The 19,962-nt window shown below is 39.8% G+C and overlaps 1 protein-coding gene across 3 annotated transcripts in view; it reads right to left on the bottom strand.

Annotated features, from left to right (window-relative positions):
- MRPS27 (mitochondrial ribosomal protein S27) overlaps positions 1-19,962 on the bottom strand; it is a 61,052-nt gene that overhangs the window by 30,555 nt on the left and 10,535 nt on the right. For 2 of the 3 annotated variants that reach the window (XM_048851768.2, XM_048851767.2), the window contains exons 3-5: positions 16,944-17,014; positions 14,515-14,573; positions 9,660-9,728 (exon numbers count right to left, since the gene is read on the bottom strand). In XM_048851768.2, coding sequence (XP_048707725.2) covers positions 9,660-9,728; positions 14,515-14,573; positions 16,944-17,014 — 199 coding nt within the window. The remainder of the gene's footprint in view (positions 1-9,659; positions 9,729-14,514; positions 14,574-16,943; positions 17,015-19,962) is intronic. The other variant, XM_048851770.2, reaches the window with a different exon arrangement.

The following is a 19,962-nucleotide window of genomic DNA, read 5'->3' as shown; positions in this document are numbered from 1 at the left end:
CGAAAGTACTACATGTGTGCCGATCACATTCCTGTGCCTGTGATCACAGCTAAAATATTATGCACTGGTGAATCAAAACAGTTACTGGCACTGATTTATTTTCCAGGCAGGCTCTTTTAAAACCCCCAAAGAACCATGGCTTTCCAAACAGATTAATAAAATCCTAAAATTAAGTTAGGAGCTACAATCTTTTGCCTGGATAAAGGAAGCCATCTGGGTGTGTGCGCCCATTGCAAAATAGTAGTTTGGTGGAGCATGAAGAGGTGTAGTCTTCCTTTATAATGCAATAACGCCATATTCCAATGGATACTCAGGTGAACATTTTAAGATGTTCATGGCAGGCAACATGTCTTTCTAAGTTTTTGTATGACCTTTAAATACTGTGACGATCTAGACAGAGAGCACAAATGGGGCCCTAGCCCTGATTGGGGCCTATGGACATTATTATTTATTTCTACTATAGTAACTTGAAAAGTGCAACAAAATCAATCAGAATAGCTACTAGCAGTGGCAGAGGGATAATGATCGTAACAGAACCAGGATCATCTTCTTTCATCTTTTTAAAGAATCTTCATGATGGCAAAAGAGAAAATCTGCAGCCTCAGAAAAGAAAGACACCAAATATCTTTTAAATTCATTAAAATCCTTTTAGTTTTGGCTAGTTGCAGGACACACAAACCCCAGCCGTGGCACCTTGCCCACCTCTCTTTTTCTGACACATGTTTTTGTCCATCTTACACCAAGGCCAAACAACACAATGAGTGCTAATAGACCATACTATTTTATATAGTAGCCCCCTTGCCCAATTCATAACTTGGTGGCATATCAGAACAGTTCAGAAATATTACAAGTGCAGCACTTCCACCATGATGCTCACTTTCTTTTCGTATGGCTCTACCTCCTTTCCCCACCACCTCCCACACCTGGACTGCCTCTTCACTTGCCCAGCCAGGTGGCAGACTGCTCCTCCACTGTACATGGTCAGTATGTAGTTCCTTCCCAAAACTGGCTGGCATACCTAGAGCCACTAAATACATGCCAACCAACTATCCCTCAGGATTCCCTCTTCCTGCCTGCCTGTGTCTCCACTACAATACACCCAAATCAACACATAATAGGCCTGACGCTATTAAGTCCTATGATTTTTATACAGCCCTGCCTTCCTTCTACCTTTCCCCAGCCTGGCTGCTTTTACAGCATGTACCCTTCCTACATCTTTACTAATCTCATTCAAAGTGATCCAGAAAACGCAACCTGTGATAGCCTGGATGGGCTTGGACTTCACCTTTCCAAGAAGCAAGTCCTAAAATCATTCCCTAAGCTTCATTTCCAGCACAGCTGAACAGCAAAATGACAATTAGAATGGAGTAAGAAAACATCTTTTTCCCTTGGTAAAAAGTTAATGAGAACTGCAGTGAAGACAAAGGAAGGTCACAATGAAATAAGTGACAGTTTAAAGAAGATGATCAGCAAGTTGACTTTAGAGATTAAAGCAGGCTTTAGAAACTACAATTCTTGGAAAAGTGTATTATTCAAGGGCATGTACCTACTTACAAAACCAATTGCCAAAATCTGAACCCTTTCAGTTTGAGGAGATCTAGACTTAAAAGAACAAAATCCAAAACTCCATTCATGTTCTTTTTCCAGAAAGAGAAATGACAAAGGACATACCTTTTGCATCTGAGTTTACAGCTGAGAAAACAGAAGATTCCATCAACTGCTCTCTGAAGTGCTTTGAATAAACGCTTCTAATCCAAATTACAATGACCAAAGAAAGTGTGCAAGGGCCCCCTAAAAACACTCTGGACCAAATCCTAAACAACTGTAACCAGACATAGCATAGCTCCATTGACGTCAGTGGACCTCAGGATCTCGCGCACTAAGCAGATATGTGAGGTACTTCACCAGAGCTGGTCAGTTATAACAGTGCGGGAAGCAAGGGCCACAAATTCTAACAGGAACGTACTGAGGGGGCCCACATCCCATCCATGGACAGTTAGAGGGTGAAGATGGAAACATACACCAGAAAAAGGCCGTGGTGGCCCTCCTCCAGAGAGGACCAAGCTTCTGTTTTGCAGAATCTCTGGGCTTCAAATATTTTATATCTGGCATAGCACAATAGAGAGAAATTGATAGCTGAGTGGGTTGAATTGGGGACACTTAGCATTTGAAGGGGACAAGGTTTTGGGAGGTGAGTGGACTCTGGTGCTGTCACTGAGGAGGATGTTTGTCAGAGGAAAGCTGTAGGATTTATTATTTTGGGATGAAGAGATGGGGTTGGTAGAAAGAAGGGAAAATAAGTGATTGAGCGTCTGCCAATAGCTGCACATAATGGTTGGAGTGCTTGCTTCAGAGAAGCAAAGGAAATGCATCTGGCCTCACTCCAGCACAGATGCTGTGGGCATGTTATCTTGGAGCATACAGCTTTACAAGTGATCACTATTCAAACAGCATTAATAAATACCAGGCGGTCTTAATTGGCCAGTTTTACTACACTGTTTTAAGGGTTTCATAGATTCCAAAGTCAGGAGGGACCATTGTGATCTGTCTGATCTCCTGTATAACACAGGCCATAGCAATTCCCTCAATAATTACTGGAGCACAGCTTTCAGAAAAACATCCAATACTGATTTAAAAACTGCCAGTGATGGAGAATCCACCACAACACTTGGTAAATTGTTCCAATGGTTAATTACTCTCACCATTAAAAATGTACAGCCTTATTCCCAGTCTGAATTTGTCTAGTTTCAACTTCCAGCTACTCCATCAGGTTAGACTTTCTCTGCTACACTGAAGAGCATACTTTTAAATATTTGTTAAATATTTGTTCCCCATGTAGGCATATTTTAAATGTCTCACTTTCAGAAGTTATTCTCCTTAGTTTCCCGTTCCTGGGAGAGAGGATACTAACCTAAAATGTCAACTCAGCAAATTTTTAAGCTGTAACTTGGGCTTATCAGTGCCGTTATAAAGAATACTAAAACATTATTTTGTTCTATTTGCACCATAAGCCTTTTTTTCCCTGTAGGAAGAGAAGTGACGCTGGGGTGAAGGCTTGTTTATGTACCGTGTTTGGCCTCTAACTAAATAAATCAGACCCCTGAAGGGGCACTATTCACTGCATCAAAGCCTCACTGAAAGCTCACCGTGGCAGTGATGTACCTGCAGTTCCACACCAGGCCACCAGAGGGCATGAAGGAAGACACCCCACTCTTGGGGATGCTCAAGGGTGAGTGCCTGCCATAACACTTAAATTTTTAAACTTCTTTATTACTGGACAAAGAAAGAAATCTATTGGCCTGCAAGACATGCTTAGCTGATTTTTAGAATATCTTACCTACTGGTCTTTGAGCAACCACTTTCCATCCTTCAAAAATTAAAACATTGCTTCTGTGTCTACTCTTCCCCAGACATCTGAAAATATGTGGGCCAATTCACCTCCCTGACACTTTTCCAAGAACTGTAGTTTCTAAAGCCTGCTTTAATCTCTAAATTCAACCTGCTGGTCATCCTCTTTAAACTGTCACTGAATTCAATGTAATTTTTATCTCTTCTTTGTCAAAATCAATAGGAATCATAGAATCACAGGACTGGAAGGGACCTCGAGAGGTCATCTAGTCCAGTCCCCTGCACTCATGGCAGGACTAAGTATTATGACCATTCCTGACAGGTATTTGTCTAACCTGCTCTTCATGATGGAAATTCCACAACTCCCTAGGCAATTTATTCCAGTGCTTAACTACTCTGACAGTTAGGAAGTTTTTCCTAATGTCCAGCCTAAACCTCCCTTGCTGTAATTTAAGCCCATTGATTCTTATCCTACTCTCAAGAGGCTAAGGGGAACAATTTTTCTCCCTCTTCCTAGTAACAACCTTTTATGTACTTGAAAACTGTTATCATGTCCCCTTTCAATCTTCTCTTCTCCAGACTAAACAAATCCAATTTCTTCAATCTTCCCTCATAGATCATGTTTTCTAGAACTTTAATAATTTTTGTTGCTCTCCTCTGGACTTTCTCCAATTTGTCCACATCTTTCCTGAAATGTGGCACCCAGAACTGGACACAATACTCCAGCTGAGGCCTAACCATCGTGGAGTAGAGCGGAAGAATTACTTCTCATGTCTTGCTTACAACACTCCTGCTAATATATCCCAGAATGTTTGCTTGTTTTGCAATAGTGTTGCACTGTTGACTTGTATTTAGCTTGTGATCCACTATGACCCCCAGATCCCTTTCTGCAGTACTCCTTCCTCGGCCGTCATTTCCCATTTTGTATGTGCACAACTGATTGTTCCTTTCTAAGTGGAGTACTTTGCATTTGTCCTTTTCGAATTTCATCCTATTTAATGCAGACCATTTCTCCAGTTTGTCTAGATCATTTTGAATTTTAACCCTAACCTCCAAAGCTCTTGCAACCCCTCCCAGCTTGGTATCGTCCACAAACTTTATAAGTGTACTCTCTATGCCATTATCTAAATCACTGATGAAAATATTGAACAGAACCAGACCCAGAACTGATCCCTGCAGGACTCCACTCGTTATGCCCTTCCATTATGATTGTGAACCACTGATAACCACTCTCTGGGAATGGTTTTCCAACCAATTATGCACCCAACTTATAGTAGCTCCATCTAGGTTGTATTTCCCTAGTTTGTTTATGAGAAGGTCATGCGAGACAGTATCAAAGGCTTTAATAAAGTCAAGATATACCACATCTACCGCTTTCCCCCATCCAGAAGGCTTGTTACCCTGTCAAAGAAAGCTATTAAGTTGGTTTGACACAATTTGTTTTGGACATATCCATGCTGACTGTTACCTATCACCTTATTATCTTCTAGGTGTTTGCAAATTAATTGCTTAATTATTTGTTCCGTTATCTTTCCGGTACAGAAGTTAAGCTGACTGGTCCGTAATTCCCCAGGTTGTCCTTATTTCCCTTTTTATAGATTGGCACTATATTTTCCCTTTTCCAGTCTTATGGAATCTCTCCTGTCTTCCATGTCTTTTCAAAGAGAATCACTAATGGCTCAAATATCTCCTGTCAGCTCCTTGAATATTAATACAATACAGTTGTATTAATTCAGTGTATCATCTTTGTTTTACATCTATGTTTTGTTTGCCACAAAAAGTAAATGGAAAAAAAATTACTTGATACTGTAAAGGAACGATGAAAGTTGGCAGGTAGTGTGGAAGTATAACATTGTATAAGTATAACGTTGTATAAAGGGACATGCTGGATACATTGTATATGAGAGGGCATGCCAAAACATGTTACAAAGTATCTGAGGGAGCACACATAGGGACAGTTAGCTTTTGAATGGAGAAGCAATTAAGATAGAACCAGCATGTCTAAGAAGCAGGCATCAGAATGAAAGGTGTGAAGGACAATTAGTTAACTGGAAGCTGTTAAAGGAGATTGTTAAGATACGTGACTGGTCTCAGGGATCTCGAAGGGTGGTGACTAAAATCTTTTTCTTCTTTTGTCTGTAACTTGTTCTCCAAAAAACTGTATAAATTAAGAGACAGAAGCCCCACTCGGGGGGCTCACTTCTAAATGTATTAGCAGAGCAGCTTTGCTAATAAAACAGAGTGGTCTGATAAATTGTGAGTCTGAGTCAAACTTTGACAGTAGTAAGCACTAGCTTATGAACGTTTCTTAAGTAAGCAATTATATAGTTTACACAGATCTTGCAAATAAGATGATCAAACTCCCTATGCTAACCTAGGAGCAACTCAGTGCAATTCTGGAGTGGGGGTGGCTTTGTGTGTGTTTTGTGCTCACCTGAGGCTGCTCTGCCTTATACTGGCTGCCTATAGTCCTCCGAGGGTGTTATGGCAGCAGATGATCATTTCAATGGTAGCTGGATAGGGTTTAAGTCTCAAATATATTTTGCCCGTTGTTAGATGTCTGATTTGGCTTCTGGACACATCTCTGTCTCTTAAAAATGTTTTTCTGAATCTCATGTCTTGCTCATTTATATTCATCTGAACTACTAGCTCTCTACGTTTTTTGGCTGCAACTTTATTTTGTCTGTGGCTCATCTCTTAAAATTTCTAAAATATAATTCACAATCTGTCTCCAGTAGGGCTTTTGGCTGTTATGAGTCCAGGCTCTGAAATAACCTTCAGACTGATATTGAATGCACTCCACTTTAACTTTGGGAAAAGAGCCAAATCCTGAGACTTGCTGCAGCAACTCATAGACTCAAAAGCCAAAAGGTACCATTGTGATCATCTAGTCTGCCCTCCTGTGTAACACAGGACACAAAACTTCCCCAAAATAAGTCCCATAGCAGATCTTTCAGAAAAGCATCCCATCTTCATTTTAAAACTGTCAGTGATGGAGAATCCACCACCACCCTTGGCAAATTACTCCGTAATAGGTTGTCCACCCAAGGCAGAGCTGGTTAGAAGAGGCCAATTAACTTTATAGGCTGCACCTGGAGGAAAGCTGGGGCCTGATCAGGCACAAGGGCTTAGGAAGCCTAGCTGGGATAAGCTTATAAAGAGAGGAAACTGGTAGTAAGAGAAGGCTGCAAGAAGGAGCTCTGCAGTCACTCCTTAGAGAAAAAGGAAGGCAGCTAGATACAAAGAAGAGGTCTAGAAGGAGAGTAAGCCCTAGGATCCTTCCTTTGATAACAGACACAAGCAAGAGCCTGGGGGGGGGGGGAAGTAGTCACATGGAGAAGAGGAAGCCCCAGTGGTAACCTAAAGGGCCAGAAGATAGGGAAGAAAGGTAGGAAAAGGCCCAGGAAAACAGCAACAAGGTCAGAACTTGTACAGACCTTAGTTGCTAGGCAGAGTCCCTAGGCTGGAACCCAGAGTAGTGGGCAAGCCCAGGTTCCCCTACTGGCCACTAGGCAAGCAGCACAGACTGGGCAGTGGATAGGAAGACTGGGACTTTCCTACCCTGGAATGGAAGGACTAGAGTGACCTGGCCAGAGGGCTATTGCCGAGAGGGAGCGACTGAGTCCAGAGTGAGAGGCTGAGTATGGGGCAAGCGAGTGAAGGAGGGGGGAAATCAGACTCCTGAAGAACTAAGGAGGCGCGCCTCAATGGTGAGTGAACCTGTTACATATTTCAATGGTTAATTACCCTAACTGTCAAAACTGTGTGCCCATTTCAAGTCTGAATTCATCTAGTTTCAACTTCCAGCCATTGAATCATGTTATACCTTTCTTTGCTAGACTGAAGAACCCATTAATAAATATTTGTTCCCCATGTAGGACTTATAGACTAATCAAGTCACCCCTTAACCTTATCTTTGTTAGACTCTAGGAGCTAAATCTATCTATCTTATCACTGTATGACATGTTTTTTAATCATTATTGCGGCTGTTCTCTGAAGCCTCTCCAATTGATCAACATGCTTTTTAAATTATCAACAGCAGAAGTGGACACAGTATTGCAGCAGTGCCAAATACAGAGGTAAAATAACCTCCCTCTTCCTACTCAATGGTCTCCTGTTCATGTATCCCAGGATCACATTTTGGCCACAGTGTCACAAGGGGCTTATGTTCAACTGATTATCCAACATGAGCCCCAACTCTTTTTTCAGTCACTGCTTCCCAGGATAGAGTCCCCCATCCTGTAAGTATGGCCTACGCTATTTGTTCCTAGTTGTATACATTTACCCAGTTTAGGAAGTGATCCAGATCGCTCAGAATCAATTTACCACTTTCCCAATTTTGGGGTCATCTACAAACTTTATTGTGATTTTATATTTTCTTCCAATTCACTGATGATAATGTTAAATAGCATAAGGCCAAGAATTGGGACCCTTTGGGAAACACACCCACTCTGTGTTGATTCCCTGTTTAGTTACATAAACTATCAATTAGGCAATCTCTAATCCATTTAATATGTGCCATGTTAATCTTATTCCAGGATTTTTTTAAAATCAAAATGTCATGTGGTATGAAGTCAAACACCTTACATAAGTCCAAGTTTATTTCATCAACACTATTACCTTTATCAACCAAACTTCTAATCTCATCTAAAAAAATAGCAAGCTAGTTTGACAGGATCTATTTTCCATAAACACATGTTGATTTGCATTAATTATATTACCCTCTGTTAATTCTTTATTAAAATAGTCCTGTATCAACTGCTTCGTTATCTTGCCCAAAACTGATGTCAGACTGACAAGCCTATAATTACCTGGGTCAGCCTATTTACCTTTTCCCCAAATGATTCAAGATTTATTGACAATCAACATTAGAGATCCAGCAATCTCCTCAGCCAGCTCTTTAAAAACTCTTGGATTCAAGTTCTCTGGACCTGTTGATTTTAAAAATATCTAACTTTAATAGCTACTATTTACCATCCTCTAGAGACAATAGTGAAAGGGAAAGAGTGTTATCACTGAGACTATTTCATCTGCTTTCCACCCAAATATAGAACAAACATTTATTGAACACTTCTGCCTTTTCTGTAATGTTAGTGATAATTCTATTATTTGCATCTAGTAATTTATCAATACCATTGTCAGGATTATTTTTGTTTCTAATTTTTAAAATATGCCTCTTATAGTCCTTAACTCTGCTGGCCATAGACTTCTTGTGTCCCTTTACTTCCCTTATCAGTTTTCTACAACCCCTAATTTCTAATCTATGTTCATTACTATCAACTTCCCCTTTTCTTCCATTTGTTTTTATTTATTTTTACAGCTGCCTTCACTTCCCCTCTAAATCAAGTCTATTTTTAATTAGTATGGCCTTCTTCCTTGATTTGTGGCTTTTGAGACATCTAGTAAGGGGTTCTTAAAGGAGTCCCAATTATCATTCACATTTTTCTGATTAAATTCTTCCTTCCAGCTGATCTGGGTCAATTTTGAAACTGGCCCTATTAAAGTATCAAGGATATATATTTATCTGGACTAGATTCTGCTTGCACAATGTAAATGTGATTGTCATGATTACTTATACCTGAGCTACCATTAATTTTTAGTTCTGTGTTCAGTTCCTCTATCAGTTAGGACAAAGTCTAATATAGAATTCTCTGGGTTGGCTGCACCACTTTTTGAATTAGGAAATTGTCACCTAAAATGGTTAGTAATTCCCAGTGACTTCCACAGGCATCAGAAGTGATCAGCACATCTCAAGATTTGACTGTAAAATGCCTCTTATGTTGCATTTCAACCTGTTACTGATTTAATCTACTATACAAAATGTTTTGGGATGCTGGCAGGAAAAAGATGTTTTATTTTTTGCAAGTATGGCAACAAATAGCTATCTGAGTATGTGACAAGAAAATGTACCTAACCTATTCTATATTGAGTATTTCCCCTCTGGTATAAAAACAGCCTTTTTTCCTCAGTCACTCTGATTCAAGACATGTAAGGCCAGATCCATAGTTGGTGTAATCGGGCATTGCTCCATTAATTTCAATGGAGCTATGCCAATTTACACTGAGAATCTGGTCCTTAATTTTCAACTCACTCTTCCATCCCTCATTGGGAGTGACAATATTTACCTAATGCTCCCCGTTACCCAGTATTAGCATGAGGTGAAATCTTAGCCTTACTGAAGTCAATGGCAGTATGGTCATTAACTTCAACAGGGCAAGGATTTCACTGCTACTTTTTGGCTAGATTTCTCATGTGGCTGAACAGCTCTGGAGTCTGAGAAATGACAGCTTAATAAAAGGAAAGAATCTTACCTTGTTAATTGAGCAAAGTGATGCCTCCCCAGAAAAGGGTTTTTCCACCTGAAGTCTGCGTGAGTTCTCCTACACACACACACAGTTTTAACCATTTGTAGGTCTTCAACAGTTAACTTCAAAACTTGACTTCCTAAAAAGCAATTAGTCTACCTTTTTTGGACATTGTATGCGTAATCTAGAAACTCCAAATTCAGTACATTCTCCAGGTCTGAGGGAGAACTAATGTACAGGGCTAGACTGAGTTGATCAGATAATTGAAAACCTGTGTTAGAGGAAAAGACAACTTTTGAATGCTGTGAAAGACTCTTCTGTGAGGGGGGTCTTGCACCTCTTACTTATGCAAACAGCTCCAGTGATTTAAGTGCAGCTACTCAAGTGAATAGGGGTTGCAGCATTCGGTTCTTACTGAGCACTGAAGATTGTGAGATTTGTAGATACTTTGCCTGAAGTGCTCGGGGCCCTGAAGGTTAGAGACTGGTTACCAGTCCACAATGATTCCTGCAGAGTTTATGAACTCAGGAATGCAATGTACAAACTCTGAAAGACCAGGTTGGGACCAGAGCTCCTACGATGTTGCTATGACCCAGATTGGAATCTATGGGAGGTGTGGTTTCATGGCACCTCAAGGAAGAATTAAGCATCTCACAAGACCAGGTCCCTAGTATGCATGGTAATATGTTACAATATATTATGAAATACCAGTATGTGCATACACTACAAAGAAAGGAAGTGAAACTATAACAGTAGTGCAAAAATAATACACCTAGACAAAGGTGCAGGAGCAATTTCTATTTAATGCATTGTGATCATTTTATTAAGTAACATTCTGGGATGATGTGTGGCTTCAACTGCTTGACTTGCAGAAAAGCATCTAACCTAATCTGTGGCAGCAAATAGAGGCATGCATGCGTACATGCTCACTTCAGATGAAACTTGTTTTGTAACATGGAATATTAGATCAGATCGATACTTTGGCACTGTGAGGAACAAAGTTAATTTTATGCATCTATAGACTTTTGTGGTCCTGAAACGGTTTGAGAGCTGAAAATAAGTTTTAAAAAAAATGTAATTTGCTACCAGCAGAGCTATAAGAATAGAATACATAAAAAGCTCTCTAGTTCGATATTGCATTATTTTGCAATTATAATCTCATACTGATTTTTTTTTAATCTTGTAATACAGTCAAATCTATGGAAGTGCCTTCATTTTTCAAAGGACAAAGTTTCATATCCCCACCCTGATATCAGACCAGCAGGGCTAATACACCACTCCACAGAAATTGTGTGCTTACACAGTATATCCATGTTCCTGCTGCTTTGAGTCTGGCATATATCGGATCAACATTGTTGTTAAAGCTGACTCATCTACAGTAGATGTAGCATGCTGGATTGGTACCTTTGTAATAGATCACATTTTCACCCTCAACTTTATGGTTGTATGCTTAATACCAACAAAACGACTGTAAAGGGGTCTCCATGTAAAAATTCCATGTTACTGCTATGATACACTAAGGGTCATTCTCTGCTAGCATAAAGCCTTAAATCCATGAAGTTATGACAGCAAAAAATTCAGCCCCAATATACTAATATTTATATCATCTGAGAACATGAGTCATGAACTGAGGAAAAGTGACATTTCAATAAGACAGGACAAAGTGGGGCAAATCGTCTGCCTTTGATGCAGACAAAGTGTTTTGAATTCTGATTAGAACTCATGTTGGGATGCTAGGAGACTAAAAGATTTTAAGTCGGACGGTAACAAGAAAAAAGGTATTGAAAAGAGAACAAAAACAAGAGTATTGCAAGCAGCTGACACCATGCTTAGAAATGGGATTTCTTGTTATTGACATTCCCCACCGTGCAGCACCGTCTTTTCCGCACAGCTATACTTAAGAGCGCAGGATATTGTGGTATGGCTAGAGACCCACAGTTCTAAAGCAGATAAAGTTACATAGGCTTAAATACATTAAGCATATTGTATTTCAATTCACTAAATACATTAAGCAATGCTCTGGAATGCCCCTGTATTTACTGAAAGTGCACTGTTTTGGCAATGTACAAAAAGTCCCTGTCTATGCAGCTTACAATTTAAAGGTCTAGTACTCCCATATACAGGAATAACCACAGAATGGGAGTGAAAACTCTGTATATTTCCTTCAGATTCTTGCTCCAAAGACCTCTGCCCCTCTGCAAAAGGGACAGGGCTCCACATCCTAAACATGCAGCCCCTTTGCAATCAAGGTCGGTCTTAGAGGATCTATGCAGTGGCCAAGGGCATCTGAACTGCTGTTTGCCACTGCAGGAATGATGCTCCCTGGGCCCTCAAGTTTCCCTTCATGAGGGCAGTGTTCTGCAGCATGGAAGAGGAAGTGTTAATTATTGCAGACTCCATTGCTGTAATTTATTCTGCTGTGCCACTGGGATTTTTTTGGGTGGGAGGTAGGAAAATCCAATGGAGACCAGGTTGGTGCCCCAGGCCCTTCACACTCCAGAGCCTCTGACGGGGTTGAGGGAGAGAAGGAGGGCACTGAGGAGGCTCTCCTCCCTTCTGTGTCCCCAAGGCCACTTCCACAAATGCAGTCTTCCTTTATGTACATATAGGAAGGGGAGCATGGGAGAATAATTTAAGCATAGGCAGTAAAACCAAGCACAATCACATATAAATGGTTCACCCTCTAGCTAAAGTAAGCTGTATATGTAACATCACGAGTGAGGGATGGTATAAATCTACAGCAAATACACAGTGGGTTATTGATGAAAGGTCATGCAGAAGAAATGCAGAGAAAGGAGGTTCCTTGTTTGCCAAAAAAAGAAAAAATTCCAAGCATAGGAAATGGAACAGAAGATGGTGCAAAGATTAGTATGGTAAGGTGATGAAGGGTCTGCAGGAGGTGGAAAAAGTAGAAAATGAGAACTGGAATATAGGAATTGTACCTGAGGGTCATTTTGCATTTTTATTTCAAAGCTGCTCAGCTCCCTTTTTGAGAGTTAAAATATTAGTCATCAAAATTCTGACTCAAGTATTGTCAGCCTGGCTGTATTTTATTTCCCCCAAAAAACATTGAGAGAATAATAATAGTAAATCATGTTTTGAAGTACCACAAAAATGTTGAATTAGCATGGATAAATGTTGGCATTAAACCTAAACACTATCTCCCTTGTTCTAGTTCCTTGATTCTCGTTTTCCTTTGTTGTGCTGCTTTTTAAACCTTTTTTTTGACAACGTGGTGTGTTCCCATTCCACCATATCACTCCTGTTTTCCATCTCCCTCCACACACACAAACTTGTCCCCCTGATACATGCCACATCTATCCTCATGATTCAACACACCCTTATTTTAGCACTCCTAATTCGCGCACAATGCAATTTTGTGCACAAATCCGCTAACTACACACAAACTGCTTCAAAGACCGAGCATTGAGTCTTACTGAATGCAATAGCAACCCTAATAAGTTAAGGTTTAGTTATTAATGAGCCATGTTCTAACATCTCTGCATGTGAGATTTGCTGTGGATAAGCAGCATGGTCTTTGTACCATTAACCCATGAGTCAAAGTATAATATGGTCCTTTCCACAGAATGAGTTTGACAGCCCTGTGTTGGGGGATATCAGCCATCCCTTTGGAAGTTCCACCTCCTCCTGGAAGTGGGCGCAGGGCAAGTGCCATAGGAAGTGGCACTCCGTGGAAAAGGTTCCCCATTACTGATACAGGTTTAGACTCTAGTTAGTAAAAGGAAGAGAGCTGTATGGTGGGTGGTTTGGGAGCCCTCTGTTTACCTGCATTCATCCAGTGACACAAACAGGTTAGTTATAATGAAATTTACAAGCCATTTGCTCATAAATGGGACTAATTCTGTAAACTTTACACAGCACCAAAGAAAAATATTTTCCATTCCTTCCCTTTTTAAACATTTCCACTAATATTTAAACAAAAGGAAAATTAAATGCACAGAGCTATTTTACAACATTAAGGATGTGACTACCCAAAAAGAGAGAGTGCTAGTTAAAGTTGCTATTCCTTCTTTAACTCCCCTGCTCCCTATATGCCTGATGGCACTGGCTGGCTGAACACTGCAATGTGCACGTGCTTTCTAACAACCTCCCAGCTGCAAAGAGATCTCTTTATAAACATGTCCTTCATGTGAACTCTAGCCTGAGTGAGAAATGTGCAGAACAATAAAGCAGATCTGACCAATACTATTTCTCTAGTTTCCTCAAGCTAGTGCATTTATTTTAATTTAAAAGGGAAAATGAGGTTAAAATTGAGTTTTATTTACAATTTCATATGGATTACAGACTTCTCTTTACTGTTGGCTTCTTGCTTATTAATGCATTTTGAGAACAAATCACGTGACAAAACAATACATTTCTATTATCTTAAAAGGTTAATCATACTAAAGGCTAAAATAGTGATAACCAGCCAAACTGTATATGCAAATAACTACATCCCAGTTTATTAGCTATGGGAAATCTATCATTTTTTCAAATAAGTAGCAAATAGCTGTAACTGTTGTTCTGGACTGCTGATCTCTTCTTTAGAATGTAATCTGAAGAGGCTTTTTTTTTTAAATGCAGGATCCTAGTTAGACCTGGGTGAGTAACAGCGGAAAATATTTATGAACGAAGTCCTCCCAATCTATTCTCTCTCCCTTGCTATGGAAGCCACTGCCAGAGGATAGGAAATAGGGTATCCATACCAGCACCAAGAATATAAAAATGTCCCTCAACTAAGTTATAAGAACAACAGATACATGCTTTAAAACACAGAAATCCAAGTCAGAGTGGGAAAGTGTCATTCCTATAAAAGGAAGGGCTTTGATTTAAAGATCAGGTTGGGCAAAAAGATGCTTACTTGTAAAGGTAATACTCAGCTTGATCCACCTCTTCTCGTGAAGAAATGTTGTCAATAAACTGATTTTAAAATAAAAAAAAATTCTTTAGTGTACAGCAGTCACAATGCATATTAGAACATTAACACATTTGTTTTGGTTCACATTTAAGTGTCTAGCCACAAAATAATCTTCACTTTGTTTAGTAACTGACTTCACTTTTGCAGTGTTTTCTTAAATGCAAACAAAAATATACAGCATCTCTTGATGTCTTAACCTTAAGAGTCATTGATTGTCTCCATCTACATCTCGTACAGTCCAGAAAGACTGAGACTGGTGTGATGGTTAAGGCCCTGGACCAGAAACTAGGAGATCTAGATTCCATTCCTGGTTCCATCCTCGGACTTTGGCCAAGTCCCTTCATCTCTAAAAATCATCCTTTTCTTCCACTTTGTCTTCTCCATTTATATTGCAAGATCTTACCATATCTATATACACTGCCAAAAACAACAGGGACTAGACTTAGCTAGTCTCTAGGCATTAATAGTAAAAAAAAAAAATGGGAGTGAGAGGGCCCAATTCTGCTCTTATTTACACCAGTGTAACACCATGAAGCTATGCTGACCTATGCCAATGGAAAACTCTCTTTAGAGTTTTTAGACAATCTTACAAAAAATTCTTAAAATTAAATTCAGACAACCGGAGCGGAGAACAGGAGGAGTTGTGGGAAGCTGTTACACTGAGTGGTCTCAATGTGATACACAATTTTCCAGCCTTTCTGAATTCACAGAATCAAAAATTGACAAACGCTGTTTTTATTCCCCAACATCAGTAATGATCTCAGAACTTATCTGCTTCTTGCAAGCTTGATATTGGGTCAGAGTACAGCTCAACCCAAAAAAAGGCAAAGCTGTCTGATCCAAAGGCCACTCAAGTCAATGGGAGTCTTTTCACTGACTTCTTCAAGGGGCTTTGGATCAAGACCATACTGTGCTGCAAAACTGTTCACAGGTTCTCCCAGTGGAAGCAGCTAAAAGCAAGAGGACTACCAGAACTGAGGCCACAAAGTGTTCAGTAACTGCATGAAGTGTTTTTCTGAATTGTATGAAAACCCCCACTGGTGATTCCAGTGATCGCTAATGGGTGAGACTAGTACTGCTGAGTTTCCAGTATAGCCAGTCAGCCTTTTTCCTTCTGACCTAGTTCTGTGCTTTGAAATTCTTTTAAAAGCAAGTGTCATATGGGCTACACTTACTAGCAAAGTCTAGAAAAACCATCACAATCTCTTTAATAAAGAGAATTTAACACATCTCCCTCCTCCACCCCCAAAATAAATGTATGGAGAGTATGGCAGAGGGTAAGATTTACAAGATTTAAGAATCGCTTATTGGCTTAATATAACCCAAGCCAACTTGCTGGTGGAGTCTGCTGCAGGTGGAAGGCAATACTGCAGTGGTAGAAAGTGGCCACAACCCCCACTCTAGTGCAAGCCTTGAAGTGGAAGAGGGAGCATACATGGCAAGGCAATACATTAAGTGCATTTCCTGTAGATACCTATGCAGAAGGGGTTCCTATGGAGCATTGGCTCTAAACAAAGGGTACATATATCTCTGGCAGGTATGCAGAAGTCTTCCAGGGGGTACTTCAAATCATCTAGATATGTGCCTAGTTTTAAAACAGGCTACATAAAAAGCACTAGTGAACTCAGTACAAACTAAAATTTCATACAGACAATGACTTGTTTATACTGCTCTATATATTATACACTGAAACGTAAGTTCCATACAATATTTATACTCCAACTGATTTTATAATTATATGGTAAAAATGAGAGAGCTTACAAAAATACAGAAGTATTTGCTTACAAGTCATTTAAGTGAGGTGAAACTTGGGGGTACACAAGACAAATCAGACTCCTGAAAGGGGTACAGTAGTCTGGAAAGGTTGAGAGCCACTGCTATGGAGCACTTGTTGGATTTTAAAGCTGTTGCTGTCGCAGACAGAAATCACAAAAGGGCAGGCAACAGCAGCTTTGCCGGCACTCCACTAGGATGGGTCTTTTTACCTCTGGTGCACGGGGCCAGGGTGGCACAGGGGATTGTAAGTTACACCCTTCTGTGCCAGTTTCAGAGACTCTGATCCAATATATTGATCTGTATTGTGGGAGTATCTGGGGACCCCAATAATGGGTCAGGGTTCCCTTGTGTTAGGTACTGTACAAACACAATAAGACAGTTTCTGCCCTGAAAAGCTTACAATCCAAGTACAATAAATAGTTAAAGCAGGTGGATAGAGCCAACATTTTTACAGAGCTAAGGCTTCAATTTAGCAATATAACAAGATGTTTACAACTTGAATTCTCAGCACAAATAATTATCCCTTAGGATTTCACTTGATTTCTTAAGTATTCTCAGGTCACTCCCATCTTTGTTATAGTGGAGTTTTTTCTTACCCGTGATATTGTCAAAGAGCTGACAGGAAGCTTTCTTTCATAGGTTCTGTCCATTAATGTGGCCAATTCAGCTGCAGAAACATAAAAAAATTATTTTCCACTAGTTAAAGTTAGTGAGAGAAACTGACAGTAAAAGATTTAAGTCTTCTGCAAACTGGAACAGGGCATGCAGTAATGAAATTAAACAACAGTTCTTAGCAATGTATTTTATTTTCATTTGAAGTTAGAACAAAATCCATGGAGGATTTTTCAAAATGTTTAATACTAGGGAAAAACTTAAAGCATTCGGTGAAATTAATAAGTGCCTAAACAAGCTGGACAGATGCCTTGAAAGTTCACTGTTGGTTTCAAGTTTGGTGTTTACTGGACAGCGCATCTGTTTTGTTTTTTCTTATTTTATTACTAAATAAGTCCCCAACAATCAGCAACTCCTAGAAGCAAAAAGAAGATAAACACCGAGTCAAATGCAAACTGGGCTATATGTCAGTATCTTATTACCCTCCCAGTAGCTCAACATGGTAATTTTTTTTAACTGTCTGCACAGTGGTTTTAAACTTTGGGGCTAAATACTGAATTTGATAAATCTAAGTTGGTATAATCTTTTTGCATTTTTCTTGAACAACAATGTCTTGGGAAAAGCTCTATTGCAGCATCTCAGATATGCCCCAAGGGTATCCCATCCATGATACTAAGAGACAGATTCACTGTCTCTCTATTCTCTTGTGTATCAGCTCCATTGCAAAGTCAGGGATACCAAATGCCTCCATGGTTCTGGCAGCAGCCCCAGGAGTAGTTTCTCTGTCTCACAGGTCTGGTGACTCGCAAAACCTCTCCTCCAGCCCCCTTTCCAAACAGCTCTACTCACTGACCCTTTTGCAACTCACTTAGGGCCTGATCCAAAGCCTACTGAGCAATCAATGAGTCTTTCTATTGATATCAACAGGCTTTTGATCAGGCTCTTGCAGTGCAACAAAGAGAAGGAATGTGTTGATTATTTTAAAATTTGTTTTCCACCTGTTATTGTAATATGCAACGGCCATAATTTCTTTCCAGCACAAAGGATGTTAAGCTCTATACTTCAGCAGAGCAGGAGGGGAGGTGGACCATAGCCAGGAAAGGGGGGAAGAATGGCTCCACTACACCTGATTCTCCAATGGTGTAAAGTCTTTGAGGGCCCTACCACCAGAGGCATAACTTATTCTGTACCTGTGCAGTCTCCACTTACCCGAGGCAGCTCTGAATTACAGAGCTGCAGCTGGCTTCCTGTAGACCCAGCCGTTCCACCTGAGTTCAAGCTCTTACAACTGGATTTTTAAAGGTATTTAGATGCCTGATGATGCAGATGGGCTCCTAGGCATCTAGTGGGATTTTTAGAAATGCCAATCTGCATCTTCAGAAATCTAAATACCTTTGAAAATCTAGCTCATTTACAAGTGTGGATAGGATCTTTTGCCAAATTTTCAAAAAAGGATGGCTAAAGCTACACATCTAAATCTGTATTCTGGCATATAAGTAAGCAGCTTGACTTCCCAGGTGCTAAGAAGGTGCAGCTCCCACAGACTGTTCAGCATCTCTGAAAAAGGCCACTTATTTTGGTACTTAAATGTGGATTTAGGTGTCTAAACACAAGATATCTAAGTAGGAAAATGTAGGCCTTTCACCTCAAGACCATGTCTGAATTACCATACTCAGTGAAATGCTGATTTTTAACCTAGCCATAGTTACCGCCATAATTATTGTTAACTTCAACTATCTTTCTCAAGTATTTTTCCCCCACCCTTAGATAAATGTTATACAAGATTCTCCTAGGGAAGGCATGGAAAATTGTCAACAACCTATTGCCTTGAGTCACTAAGCTTAAGGGCAAATGTACCTGCTGTACTTTTCTTTTTTTTTTTAAATTCCTTTGAAAATGTGTAGAAAAGGGAATGGTAGAAGGGACTGAATAATTCAATTCTCCCACATCTGATCAATTGATCTAGGTCTAGACAACTGATAACAGTTGGAGAGGCCATTTTGATTCTTCACAGCAGTGATAAAATTCAAACAGTGGAATGAACAACTCTTCAAGGGCAACATATGTATCAGCAACAGCAGGTTGACAGCAATTAGCTAAAGGCTAGTTACAGAAAGGTGCTCACCTGAGCATGATAAGACTATCTAGAGTTCTTAATCTACACAGTGAATAAGACAGGAAAGTATACAATAAGAATATGTTCAGTATTTAAACAATACCACAACATGGTTCTGTGGTGAATGAATATACAGCTTGGGAAACACACTTGTAGCAGGTTTCAGAGTAGCAGCCGTGTTAGTCTGTATCCGCAAAAAGAAAAGGAGGACTTGTGGCACCTTAGAGACTAACAAATTTATTTGAGCATTTGTAGCAGTCATTTTTCAGACTTCATTGAGTTGTTGAGGATTTAATGCATCTCTATCTGAAGCTGAAAGATGTCTAGCACAGCTTTGAGTGTTGGTGTCCAATCCTGAAAGGCACACCGAGAACTCCCCCTGAACTATCTGATGAGAGTTGCACACACAGAGGACTTGCAGGATTAGCCCCTTGATGTGTCAATGAAGCTGGAAATCTGTCAGCACTTTACCACAGAAAGTAACTTGCACTACTGACACAGCTCCCTCAGCCCCAGTATAAAAATCACACTAAAATTAAAGCTTAACATATAAGTAACAGAAATCAGGTTAACTGAAAATTTAACATTGTCTGCCAAACTGCAGCTTCTATTCTAGTTACTAGAGATGAATGAATATTTTGCAGTGAACATATTCCAGATTTGCTTCTGTCTGCAGAGCGTGAGAGTAGATTGATTTTTCTGAAATTCATTTTAAATTATTCAGTGGTTTTTGTGAATTTAATTCTGTGGCTTTTACAAAAAATAATATAGCTGTGTTGCAAATTATAAATGGGCTGTGGGTAGGTGTGGCAAGCTGATCAATTGGCCAGTCAAAAGCTCACGAAAGCTTATGCTCAAATAAATGTTAGTCTCTAAGGTGCCACAAG

The sequence above is a fragment of the Caretta caretta genome, chromosome 5 (assembly GCF_965140235.1).
Source record: "Caretta caretta isolate rCarCar2 chromosome 5, rCarCar1.hap1, whole genome shotgun sequence".
NCBI classification, from domain to species: domain Eukaryota; kingdom Metazoa; phylum Chordata; order Testudines; family Cheloniidae; genus Caretta; species Caretta caretta.
The sequence above is the reverse complement of the archived record's forward strand: the minus strand, read 5'-3'. Positions and strand labels throughout refer to the sequence as shown.